The 14596-nt window shown below is 33.9% G+C and overlaps 1 protein-coding gene across 1 annotated transcript; it reads left to right on the top strand.

The window, feature by feature from the left end:
• Positions 1–12098: 12098 nt before the first annotated feature.
• LOC132063759 (dof zinc finger protein DOF2.5-like) lies at positions 12099–14196 on the top strand. Its single transcript, XM_059456470.1, has 3 exons — positions 12099–12400; positions 12761–13229; positions 13550–14196. The coding sequence occupies exons 1-3, from the start codon at positions 12377–12379 to the stop codon at positions 13921–13923; spliced, it is 867 nt and encodes a 288-aa protein (XP_059312453.1). The 5' UTR covers positions 12099–12376; the 3' UTR covers positions 13924–14196.
• Positions 14197–14596: the final 400 nt, after the last annotated feature.

The following is a 14596-nucleotide window of genomic DNA, read 5'->3' as shown; positions in this document are numbered from 1 at the left end:
CTGTTAGGTAATGATCTCACATAAACATTGCGTTTCTCAGGGTCATAGCTTAGTTCTTTCACACAATCCCTCAGTTCAAAGTAAGAGAACATAAGTAATCTTTCCACCAATATGTGAGTTTTTTCCCTTCTTTAAAATACCACCATGGTAAAGTCTCAAAGTAATCAGTTCAAAAGACATTTTACCAATTGAAAACAATAGGAATAGTTCATTTTATATGCTTGACCATGACCAAATCAACAATAACACATGGCATAACAATTATTTTTTTTAACATATTCAAGCACTTACCAAGTATTTACATTGTTAATTAAAAAAAATTAAAGACGCAAAGAAACCTTATGTCACGCCCCGAACCATGGCCTGGGCGTAACATGGCACTCAGGCCTTGCTTGCATGTGTCGGAGCGAACCTCATGGCTTGCTTGTCAACATGGGCGTCAAAACAATATAATCTATATGATGCAATTTAAATGAATCATGAAACTGTAATTACGGAATAAAGTCTTGAAATTATCTCATAGCATGAAAAATCATGAAAACGTAATAGTCTGCAAACATAAAAGCATAACTGACTCTGTGAACTAACATCTGTCTATGAAACCTTTAAAACATGTTCGAATACTAACTACTTGACATACGGTCCTAGACTACTATAAACAATACTAATGTTGAACCCCCGAGAGAAGTACCAATAAGCCGATAACTTAGGTGATCCCTTCCAAAATCATGGCTTAGTACATGGTGAATAGTACTAGTATGTAAAACCCGCGAAATAAAGAACATGGCACAACATAGGTATAGACTGAACTAAACCGAATATAACTAACATGAGCATGCGTGAATAAAGTCTAAATCAATGGAAATACATGTATATAAAATCGTTTGTAACGTGGGGACACACAAATCACATGATCCGGTACTTGCGTCCAACTAATAACACTCACACCTTGCCGGGATATGAGATTTAAGTAATAATAAGCATGTAAGGATCCAAACCGCATAATGAAGGTGTTGCCTCCGTCGACAACCCTTATCCTACGGTGGCTACGTAGTTTCGTGCTTTACTGAGCCTTCTCGGTTAACTAAGCAAATCCCAAAACATGAACATGATATAGTTGGCTAAGAAGCCCATGATTTTCGTGAAATAACTTGTAATCATGATTTCACGAAATAACTTGTAACATGGTTTCATGAAATATCTTGTAACATGGTTTCCTTACGAGATAACTTGTCATAGTCTTGCAAACATGTTCTTGATTCATGAGTAATAACAATAGTTCATAATTATATATATATATATAATTGACTTGAAAACATGCTTGTAACTTGCTAGATACGAATCATAAGATTTCATATAAATATAGTGAGAACACATAAGGAAGAATTCATGATTCATGGATTAAGCTAGGGTTCCTAATAACTGAAATGGAAGATTAGGAATACAATAACAAATATAGATAGAAAATTCATGTACATAAATACATAAATACGGGCTACCAATATGTTGGGTTTAATGCCCTAGGATTTGAACTTCATGGATATCAAGAAACGAAGAGCAATGGGGAAGAACGTAGAGATTCACACGTGGTTCTACATACCTTAATTGCTCCAAAACTTGAATTAAAGACTTGAATTTTGGAGAAGATTTCTTAAATCTTGATTCTTATAGATGGGTTTTCTTGAAAACCCTAGATTAGGAACAATGATTTCTTGCTTAGATTATTAACTTACCTTGATGTTTTGGATTGTTGCTAGGGCTTGGAATTGTGAATAATGAAATAAAAGAACTCAAGGCTTGAATTTATACAAAAGTGAGGCAGAAATTATATGGACATATTATACGGTCCGTATAATATGGCCATATTTTATCATGGCACAAAACAAAACATTGGGTTGAGGTTTCATGAAGTACGGACGAGTTATACGGTCCGTATAAAATTATATGGGCCGTATAACTAGTTCATATAACATGACCAGTGAACGGACTTACTCTGTAATCATTCAGTAAAATGGCCATAACTTTTTGTACAATGTCCCCTTGACCCCCATAATATACTGTTGGAAAGATATTTCAAAGGGCTACTTTCATTTAAAGTTATCCCAAATTCCTAATCAATAAAGGGGTTATGGTCAAAGTAAGACACAAACTCACTTGCAAACATACCCCGTAGTGGCTTCCAACTTTGCTTTGCCCAAAGACATTTCTTATGACTTGATTAGTTTTCAAAACACTTCTTATAACCCTCATATTGGTTGCATTATATTATCATCTTACGAGTCAAACCTTCACCCGAAGCTACGAGGTGTTACACCTTAGTTCTAATCGCATTACACAGAAAAAAATGAGACACGGGGGCTAACCTTTTAGCAATGGAGATGATGAAATAGGTGGGTTGTAGTAGATTCTCCTCCAAACTTCAACAAAAATGTCGACTTTCAACCATCGATAAAATCCAACTTCGAATAAATCACTAACACTTCGATTTTAGGTGTGTCAGAGGAAGATGAACTCAAAAACTCTATGAAATCCACAATTTTGATACATAGATTCGAGATTTAGGCGAAAAATTCGACATCTTCAAGTGGTGTCGTTTGGGTTTATCGATGGTAGGATTTTTACGGGTGGGTGAAATAAAATGGGTTTGGGTGAACTGAAATGGGTTTTGGGTAAACATATTAGGATAATTAAAATTAACTAGATTTAGGAATAATTGTATAATTAGCACGTTAATTAAATCATTTAACACGTGTCATCATCAGAGGGCGAGTGTCACATACGCAATTCATTAAACTTGGGTCGTGGTGTCCTAAGAGGTAAATAAATACACTTTTAAGATGGTCAAGGGAAAATAGGTCGCCTGTATAGTTTGAGTGTGAACTCGACTTTTTGGGTACAGTTTAGGAGTCATTTGATGTATTTTGTCTATGATTTCATATCTATATTACTAGCATTAGTATTTTGCATAATTGAAATCCATTATAAGATAATTCATTTTGTAGAGTCTTTTTAAAGGATAAACACTCACCAGATACAAAAACAATAACTTGTCATATTACTACTATATATAAGGGACAATAAAAAAGCTTTTGTAGTCCTCACAAAACTTTCCCAAAAATTATCAAACTTTTCAATTAATTACTTCTAGGTCTTAATCTTATTTTTTAAAGTCAAATTTATTTTTTGTTCTTATGGTCTACTTTTTAAAAGTCATCGAACGACCGCCTTATTTACCGTTTTCAATCCGTATCCGATCTCTCTCCGCATTAGAGCTCGCCTAATCCAGATTCACGTCGCATAGGGCCCAATCGGTGGAAGCGCTCCCTACCAAGAATTTTTTCATACCCAGGCTCGAACCCGAGACCCTTGGTTAAGGGACAAACAACCCCATTCGCTGCACTTTATTTTCCCCGTTGCTCTCTTTTATTGATCCTATCTATTAACCTAGAAAATAATCATTTCTTCGCTATATATTCTTGCTTCTTGTTGCTCTTTGCTTTCTTCTTTTTCATTTGTTGCTTATTATAGATTTTTACATGTAAGCATTTCTTTTACTTTGTATTTTTATTATGATATTTCAGAATTTTTAAAAATTCTTTTACTCATATTTAGGAATTTCTTTTACTTTATATTTATAATACTTTAATGAGCTCATATGTGTTTACCGAGAATAGTACAAAAATGATTTTCAGATAGTTTTTAAAAATTATTAAATGATGCCATATAATGTTGAAAATGAAGACAATATTATCAGTCAAGATCGAGTTATCTTTAAAATCTCTGGTTTGGTTAACTAAAATTAATCTTTTAAACACAAAATGAGTTTGAAGTACGGTGGAATTAGAGTGTCAGCTACCGATTTGATCGGATTCGGTAGCATTTTGGTTCAAATTCTGTATTTGTCTTAAAAGTTCATTAAATATGTATAAATTATTAATTTAGAACTAAATAACTTAAAAAATTAGGATTCGAAACTCATCTATTTCAAATTATGGCTCCGCATTTAATTTGAAGTAAATAATTTCATCAAAATGAAAGTTAAGATATTAAAGGAGTGAAATAAAATTTCGCTTTATATATTGAAAATATACTTATTTGAAGTTTAATTATTACCAACATAAATTATATTTCTTTAATTAAAATATTACTTTTTATATCTGGAGTTGGGTCCGGACTTAGCACGGGCCTCGTGAAACTAGTGTAGATTAAAGCGTGTATAATCTATCGGCAAGTGTGTGTTTTCTTTAAGTATTTATAAAGTACGATGTATTAGTATATCTAGTCTAAAATGAAAATTCGCTTAATATACATACTATTTTGTTATACAACTAAAATTACATTACTTATCATTTTAATAAAAGAGATTTCGACTCAAATATTGTTCTTTGTTCTTGAAAACTTGTTTACTAAAAAATTCATCACGAGAAATTAGATCAAGATCCACAAATGTTTTACAATATATAATTAAAATAGAGTATTCTAGTTTTTAGTTCCAAAAAAATATGTCAGATTGTTTTTTTAAACATAAGATAAATCGACTTTACAATTGAATATTCTTTTTCCTTTTGTGTCTTTTTAACTTTCTGACAATTGACATACAATTAATTATTTAGTTTCGGATATTTTTCATAATTATTAAATCTAAATACTTAACACTATTGTAATAAAATTATTATTGAGATATAATATTTGTGTAGAATTTTTATTGCAAGAAGATTAAGTTTATAATATATATTAAAAATATAATAGGTGTATTTGTAATTAGTTCATATAATAGAGGTGTTTAGCGTAATTTAGTGAAAATAAAGCTAAATGCCGTCATGATACACGGGAAAAAGGTCCTCTAACAGGCAGGACAGCAACATCAACGCTACGTATTCTCTCGTTTGGACTTGACGTATTAGTTACTCCATAAATAAAAGTTCTGAATAGCCTCTGTATATATTTTCGTCAGCATAGAATTTACAAAGACAAAAAAAAGGCAAACACAAATGTTGCAGAATCAATCAGAGGATCACAATACTGGGTTCTTGTCGTGCGACAAGTTAGATCGGATGGCTAATTGGTTCGGGACAAGCGTGGCCTCAGCGTTCTTCGCCTCACTTGAACGCTGTTCCTGCATCAACCTCAGCACTGAATATGATGATGAGGATGAGCATGACGCCAAGGACCACCGCCCAATTATGCTCGCTACTAAACCCATGTCTCATGATGACTCTTCTGTCACCATTAAGCTTCCTTCTGCTTGATTTACTTATCTTTTGCTACATATGAAAAGATGAGAAACAAAAGTGTTTTTTTTTTTTTTGGGGGGGGGGGGGGGGGTGGTTTGCTTGTAAATAATGGTGTAGCCGTACAGGTAATGTCTGGCATGGTTTAGTGAATTGTGTCAAAATAGAATAAATCTGAAGACGTAAAGTTCTTTTTTTTTTTTTTTTTTTTTGGGTGTTAGAAGCTTGTTGTTTCTTTAACAATTTGTGCTATCTATCAGAGGAAAAAAAAAAAAAAAAAGAAGGAAAGGATCTTCAAGCCCTAATTTATGGCATGGCAATGGGAGTCACCAATTGGCCTGAGTTTAATTATGGTAAAAGAAAGCTGCTTTATGGGGATATAATAGCTAATTAATCATGGTTTTTGTATGTTATCAGCTAATGGATGTATTTAGCCGAGATCAAAGTCCATTTCATTGTTTTTCAATTGCTCTTGTCTTTCTTTTCTTCTTCTTTATGTGGTCAAATTCAGACTGTTCATACCAACACTTTAGACTCTGTTGATTCCACTGCTCCAATGTTGGATAAGTATCCTCTTTTGTAAGGTTTAAATGCAGTTTAACACATATGCTGGGGGACTGGGGGTTGGCCAATGTGTGAACCTGAGCGATAGAATTACATGAAAGGGACTGCTTAATCTCACTTGTAAGAGATTACATTTTTTAAATACATTTTGGTTATTTGGTAGTCCCGCTTATCCTTTTGTACTAGTAGTCCCAGTTTTGCTTTATAGTTTCTTGTCCTTTGATTTCTACTACTATTTGTTGTTTTTTGTACTTCGACTACTATCTTATTATCTGTGTTAGCTACTACTCCTTTTTTTTTTTTTTTCCAGATTGCTTTATCGTGGCTTTTTCACTTTCGTCATTTTCATTTTCATACTGCTTTGAATGGATTGTCCTTATCTGACTTGTTTTTGCCATGCTTTGTCTTGAGCCGAGGGTCTTTCGGAAACAGCCTCCCTACCTCTTGGGGTAAGGTCTGCGTACACTTTACCCTCCCCAGACACCACATTGTGGGACTTCACTGGGTATGTTGTTGTATTTTGGTTATTTGGTAACCAGATTTTGTATGTTCAGTTAGTATTGCTCCATTTTGGAGAATCTATTATGAGCTACTACTGTTATTGGTTGTAGTTTTCACTTTGCAAATTAATCTGCTATTCACGGTGGATTTTGAATTTCTTGCTGGTTTTGAGATATTGTTGGAGAACATGTTTCATTAATGACTTCTAACCATGGTTTAACCTCCCTCATCTCCATGTGCTGAAAGTATCCTCATAATCAGTAACTTCTGTTGAAAATCATGTAGCCGCAGCGCAAAGCTTAGACTTATTGAGATTGGTACATTCTAGATTTAGCAGCTTGTTGGTTGATTTGTTCCTTTGTTAAAAGACAATTCATGTCACTTCAGTCATGAAGCTTATCTCTTATCTGCTTGCAGTCCTCCATATCTTCTTTGCTCCCAAAGGATCCTAAGTGGTTTTACCTCTACATTTGATATTTTATGAGCCTTGTTGAGTTTAATAAGCTATTATGCAACAACTATTCCTGCTTAATCAAATTTTCAGTAGGTTCTATGATCAGAATTGGACCCCAGATAAGCGTGTATGCTACCCAAATATATATGCTTTAGGGGTGAGATATATATGGTTGCAACATTGTCATCTTTTGCGACATTCATCACTCTGATGATATATGAGGAATGACCTCAACTGTTCCACCAACCATTCAGTTTCTAGTCTGGAATGCTAGAACCTAATTACTTCATGCAATTAGGAACCACACCTTTAGATGAGAAGCTTGTATGATGAATTGGTAGCATACTAGCATTAAAGATTCTCTAGAATCAGTGGATAAGATTGGTTAGTTGATTAGTAGACACTAGTTTTTGGCTGGTTGAGTGTCACAGGGTGTTCTCTGTGTTGGTGCATTCACAGTCTTGTGTTTTTTCATTTATTATTGTTTCACTATAGTTGGATAAGGCTTTCAAGACCAGAATTAATGTGCCTTGTCAGGCATGCAATTTTTGAAAGGGCGGGAAGTTAACTAAGGAGATTAGAAAACATATCTGCCTAGAAGAGAAACACTAGGATGGATAAGAAATTTCACCACAAACACTGTTACTAGTCTTGAAAGAAAATTAGAAAAGGAGTCACGTCTAGCATGTAAAGACAATGGACTTTTGTCGATTGAATAACAGAAGACATGGTTTGTGAATTACCTCAAGTGTTCTGTGACTATGATATTTTCAGGAGACACCGGCAGAGGAAACATTTTTACCATGCAGAGGGATAAAATCAGCTTATATCTCATATGATTCTTAGATGATTTTTTGAATATATTTTCAGTGATCTGTGCACTTGCGATAATTAGCTCGAGCTTATAAGGTGTAGGAGTATTTGCTTTGCTTTTGCTTGAAACTTTTCTACTTTAATCTTAATTCTCCCTTGATTCCTCTTATGCTGAACTAAAATAGGAGTCCTACATGTTAGAGAAGTGTGGGAAAGGTTGAGATAAGAATGATCCTGTTGCAGTATCATGGATCAAAACACAGGTTAGCATAGTCCACATCAAGAACTAGCAGCTCAAAAAGAAACAGCTAGAAAAGAAAACTAAGGGTCTCTGGCACATAGGTATGCAAAAGTGTGACTGATTTATTAATTGAATGCTCACAGGATAAAAATTGAAACACTTGAATTTCGTATCTCCCATAATGCTGTCATCAATCCACAATGTGATGGTAGATCATATTACTGTCAATTGCTGAATTTTTCACTCTGTACAGACAAAAGAAATTGTTCCTTTCACACATACGTCAATAGTATCAAGGAGATTCATTTCAATAGATATACCAGTGCTGGTGAGGGCTCTGACATCTAACAAGTTGCTAGTGTAACTCTTGCAAGATGATACCATCATTTGTTATATTTCATCTTTGATATGTCAGATGATACCATCGTTAGTTGTACAGGGATCAATATCTTATACGTTCAAGGCATCTGATGACCGGTTCATGAAGCCATGGTAATCTGAAGCAATGTCAAGCTGAGCACTTTCATATACAACTTGAACTGAAAGTGTTGTTCCAGCTTTTAAATAACTGGCTTTCATCGTCAGTCTTGCTAGCCTCTTCTGCTGATAATATATTTCATAGGGACTGAAATTGATGGATTTAACTTATATGCACCGACAATGTAGAAATTTTACACTGTAAATGTATTTTAAGCTGTTGTAATATACCTTTTATGGTATATATATTAACAGGATGCTTCAACATGCAACAGTGAAAATGCTGTTGCCCCTTTAAACATATGCACAAGAAGCTCCGAGTGTAATCAGAAATCCACGCATGAATGATACTTAAGCGTACAGATATAGTGGTTGGTTGGTTTGCAGTTGGAGCTTTCAGTACAAGTTAAAACCAGAAACTGAGGTTGGTACATGGATATTCTATTACCTCTTGAACTAGCTAAAGGTGACAGGAAGGTTTAGATGGAGCAACTTTATGAAAATGTACTATCACGAAAATAGGAGAGGCGAGGCATACCCCAGAAAAAATGCATATAGATCACTCAGGGTCAGGAAATTGACACATCAATGACATCTGATCTTCTCTGGATTCGTTATTTCCTGCAAGTTTCAGTAAACGAAATATACCTGAATGGTTGCAACGTTTACCAGGCGAAATTCAATTAGCAGCTGAACCTACGAGTTAAAATTCAAAACAGAAGTCATGAATCATGATATATACTCCTAGTCCCTAGAAAACATCTGAATGGAAGCAAATTGTAGAGCATTTACAGAGTTAGCATAACTACGCCCGATAGACTTAGTATATAGTAAGTAATTTCTGGAGCTCTGACTAATTAACAAAGTACAAGTACCTCTCCAAATAGAAATGCTTTAGATCTTCAACCTGCATTCGTCCAAGATTCCAAGTAAACTGTCTACACTAATAGGTAAGATTCATATTTGTATATTACAAAGATTAAATATCATTGCTATAAATATAAAGCTTATTATTAGTTGTTGCCTTACATCAGTCCTTGAGGAACAAATTAAGACCTTTCTTTTCCCCTTCCCTGAGAAGAAAAAAGAAAAAAAAAAAAAAAAGGCAACATATAAATTTATATGTTATGCTATAAGATATTCTGATGCAAGTTTTTTTCAAAAAAAAAAAAAAAAAAAAAAAAAAAAAGGTTTTAACTGGTTAATTTGTCATAGATGGGTAAAATTCTGATTAGCATGCAATTTCTTCAAAGAAAGATTAATTCTAGATTCTAGAGCAACTGAGGTGGCCTTGATTTGTGCCCCGACACATTAAGTCCAACAAAAGTGAACAACGTAACCTGTTAACAGAAAATGGAAATTACTGAAGACAAATATCTTTTAAGATTAAAAATGCTTTTCAAGTTGAGAACATAGTTTCAAAATCAAGTAACAGTGGCTCCAAATAAACTTTGACTAAAAAGCTTGTGCTGGCAGGTTGGTTTTTCTACATTTGGTCCTTTTCAAATCAAATTGAAGAAAAGGCTAAAGAGACCATCATTATGTCGTAGCAAAAAATGCGTGGAATAATAATAATACCCTCTCTGGAGAAAACTGCTCCACACTGAGATTTTTGAGAGAGAATTTTGGCCCTTCATTATTAATCTAATGGACGTGGGGGCCAAGACTAAGTGTCACCATCAATATATTATAAGTATTATTCACCATGGTGACATCTCCTTCCACTAATTTCAAAAGTAATAGGGTCCCGTTACAATTCTGTTGTCGGCTCCTCTCTCATATATACCTCTCTTTTTTCGTCCCTTTTTTTCAAATAAGAAATATTTCAACTGAATCTTGATATTAAATCATCAAGTAAATTAGCTAAATATATTTCGTATGTCTCTTCTTTATGACACTGTAAATTTTTTGGGCATGTTGTGAGCAATCTTGCTCTAGCCAGGCGTGGTGCCGCTCACCAGATGGGGAAGGAGATATGATCTTCGCGTGTAAGAAACTTTTATACAGTGATCGTGTAAAAGTCTTGTACATTTTCAGATTAAAAAAAAAAAAAAAAAAAAAAAAAGTCGATCGACTATAGATAACTGTATTTAATAAGTGTGAATTAATAAAGTGGAAATATGTTGAAAAGAACAAAACTAAAAGCAGAGACACATATCCAAGTAAAATCAACAAAAGCAAAATGTGGTGGACCGATATGGTTGGTATGAAACGAAACCGTAATTTCTTTTTCAGAATAATTTCTAAAGGTAGTGAAGAATGCTTTAGTAAAGGGAAACACAGAAAAGGCTATATTGATATCATATCATACTTAGGCATGAAGTAATTTACTTTACGACAAAAGGAGAAAAGTAATTAGGGCAGGTTAAAGTTTAAGCATTTTCACGTTAAGTACGTAGTCACTAATAATAATATTCACACGTTGCGGAGAACTGACAAAAGGTGATGAACATACAAATAATCCAGTAGTTGGTGAATCTTCCAGCTGAGGGTTACTTAGATTTGATCAAATATATCTTCCCAACTAGCAAGGAATGTTGTTCCCAAAAAGTTGCAATGACAAATAAATATGCCAAAAGATGATTTTAAAGTGCTTGACAAGTAAAATAAAATTGCATCATAGTATATATAAATGCTGTGGCTTTCTCAATATAAGATCAACAACTTTAACAAGATGGCAAACAACAAGGCACTTTGGGACATTTAAAAATATTCAAGTGAAATCCTAATGAAGCCTTTTCCTTTTTCCACAATAAAACAGAAGCACGGACTTATGCATGTTACATGTTGCAGTCAAGACAGATTCCCGGCACGAATCTCAATTTAATCATTTCAATGTGGGTACTGAATACCGACATGAAAAAACAACAAAAATATCTGGTAATTATATGTATTGGGATTATCAAGAAAGTCGAGCAATTTAAGGACAGTTACTTGTAGTTATTATTCAAATAATAAGATTACATATCAGTTCTTTACCCTGACAGTATAAGATAAACTAGATCTTAGGACTCGTTTGGTTTGAGGTATAAGATGAAATAATCATGGTATAAAATTTAGAGTTCTTTTATCCAGGTGTTCGGTTTGTATAGTACGCAAAGTTGTTGTATTATTCTGTACCTCATATAGCATCGGATAACAATATGGATCAAACTCTAGAGACAAATCACTGTTTTGTCATTTCCTTAAATCCATCATAAACCTCCTTTCAATTTTATTAAGTTTAAGATCATTACATATTTAAAATTTTAATGATAGTTTAGGTATGAAACTAAAAAAAAAAGTGATAGTTAGGGTGTGTTTTTGATCCTTATCTCTTTTATTTACCTTATATATCTAATTACAAAGAAGCAAACTTACGTTCGCAATCGTAGTAGCTGATGCGCAGTCGCGCTAAAAACACTAGCACCAAAAAATCTGCATAGGGGTAAAATTATAATATAATCTTGATTTTGATATGCAACTACTTGAGTCGAGGGTCTATGTGTCTATCAGAAATAACCTCTCTATCTTCACAGGGTAGAGGTAAGACTGCGTACACACCACTATCTTCAGATCCCACTTATGATATTACACTGACTATTATGTTGTTTAGCACGCATGACCTGTTTCTAAGTACAGCTTTAATTTGTGAATTCAGTGTAAGACAGCTAATTAATCCACTCTAGTCAAAATGAGGGAAAATGATAACTAAAAATGAAATGGTAACTAAACAAATTAAAAGAATCAAAGTCCCCCTAGCTATTAAAGGGTAAAAAAGGAGAAACTAACCCCACCACAGAACATATCCATTCAGAATTCCACTCAAAAGGGTTTAAAAATAGATTGAATACTCTATCCCCCGTTTGAAATCCGGACAAAAGTTGAGATACAAAAGAGTTTTGTTATTTCTAAAGTGTGTAGTCAAAACAAACACATATCTCCTCTCATCTTTTGCTTTTCTATCATCATCTGGAAAGTAAGCTAACCCCATTAAAGCCAACACACAAACAACTCAAAAACATTCTTTCTTTCTTGCACTAAGGACACAGCTCCAGACAAACCAGCTCAAATTTTCTCTCTACCTTTTTATTTTTTTTTAATCTTCTCGGATTTATGGCTACTACTCAATGGACTCAGGTGAGTACAAATTTATTTTTTAGCACGTATTTAATTATTTTCTTAAGAAATGTTGAAGTTCAAATTTCCTCCTCTTTTTTGTTTTTTCAAATTAAAGTGTTCGTTCTCTTTACACATCAAAGCAGTGCACTTTTTCTTTCTACCACTTTCCACATGATAGCATATAATTAAAGCATATGGAAAAAAAGTGTTCTTCGTTATTATTGTTGTTTGCTTTTTAACTTTCCTTCAATTAATTTTCAAAGTTAGATGTTATCCAGTTTGGTCTTTGTCATTGTTTAGCTAAGATATTCTTGCATACTATTGATCCTTTTTCCTTTTTGTTCCTCCCCTTTTTTGTTTGTACTTGTTAATTTTTAGGATATTGGAGTAGTGAAATCAATGGGTGCAGAAATAGGTTCAAGGGGTGCAGAGACTAAGAAGGTGAGGCCAGCAAAGGATGGAGCTGTAAATTGTCCGAGGTGTAACTCAACAAATACAAAGTTTTGTTACTACAACAACTACAGCCTGACTCAACCAAGATACTTCTGCAAGACTTGTAGAAGGTATTGGACTGAAGGTGGCACTCTCAGGAATGTTCCTGTTGGTGGTGGCTCAAGAAAAAACAAAAGATCTTCTTCTTCGCAAAAACTCCCCCATCTGAACCCTAATTTGAGTCATGTTCCAGATCATCATCAAAACGCTAATAAGATTATTGTTGGAAGTACTAGCCAAGATCTTAGCCTCGGGTTTCAAACTGTGCCACACGATCATCAGATGTTCCATGGTGTCCCTCAGTTTCTTGGATTGTCAAAGATGGATGGCGGCAACAATGGTAACAATCATCTAGGTATTTATCTGTCTTTGTTGAAGTATGTTGCCATCTCATCTAACAAATTAATTAAGATGTTAGAGAGAGCACACTCTTATTTACTTAGTTATATCTTCAAAAAAGCCTCTCACCAGCAGGTCTAGTTAATCTTATTTTTGAACCAAGCACGTGATTTCTTTCAATTGACTTGAACTTAGGACCTCTGTAAGCTCTCATTCCATATTAAAGTGTGATCATCTCATTTAAAAATTAATTAGGCTTTCAGAAAGAGTGCACTTTTATTTACTTCATTATATTTTCGATATATAGTCTTCATTAATCATCAAGTTCAACATCAGGCAGCACACCAATTTCAGCTCTGGAGCTGCTCAGGACAGGAATTGCCTCAAGAGGGTTTACTTCATTCATCTCCTCGTCACCAACACCAGATTTGAATGCTCTATACACTTCAGGATTTCCATTTCAAGATTTAAAGCCTAGTGCTGGTAGTACTGATCATCATCCAGCTGGCTTAAGTAGTTATTCAAATGGTGGGGTTCAAGAAAATGGAGGTGCAAGAATAATGTTCCCTCTAGGAGGATTAAAGCAACTTTCATCAGGTACAAGTGAAGCTGATCATCATAATCATCATCACACTAAGGGGCAGGAGAATAATGCAAGTGCTGGATTATATTGGAATGGGATGTTAAGTGGTACTGGAGGATCCTGGTAAATTAAAGGAACAATAATGTGAACAAATCTTACTTTTAAGTGCTTTTTTTAGGGTACCATTTTTTTTTTCACGTGCTTTTGTTACTAGTAATTTGTTTGGTGATGTTTAGAACTAGTACTAACATAGAAGACAGCAGATCTGGTTCCATTGTATGTTAATTTGCTGTAGGATTAATTACTTTGAGATTACTGAAGCTAGCTTTTTTAAAGTCAGCTTCTAGGGTTTCTGTATTAGTATGTACTGTGCCTATATATGATCATATAACTACCTTAATCACCGCCTAATTAATTATTAGCTATATTGTGTTCTGTTCATGGACTTTGTCGATAAACACCTTCAATTTTCTTTACTGTTGTTTTCTCTCTTGTGATCTTCTCTTTTCCCCCAATTGTGCAAAGAGATGGTTTATTAATTAACGGCTCTACTATACATTTGTATGAAACAGAAAATGATATTTTCTTGTTTGAATAAGTTGGTTAATCATTTTTATGCTTCATGACAATTGATAGTGAATTATTTTTAACACAATCAGTGTCAATGTACATATGAAATTAAAACTGTAATATTCAAATAGTTCTTTATTGCTATGAGTTGTCATCTTTTCATCATGTACGTATTTAATTTGTTATAATTTTTAGAATGGAGCACTCGTATATTCTTTTATTTTATGGTG

The sequence above is a fragment of the Lycium ferocissimum genome, chromosome 7 (genome assembly GCF_029784015.1).
Source record: "Lycium ferocissimum isolate CSIRO_LF1 chromosome 7, AGI_CSIRO_Lferr_CH_V1, whole genome shotgun sequence".
NCBI classification, from domain to species: domain Eukaryota; kingdom Viridiplantae; phylum Streptophyta; class Magnoliopsida; order Solanales; family Solanaceae; genus Lycium; species Lycium ferocissimum.
This window is presented reverse-complemented; position numbering and strand designations above follow the sequence as displayed.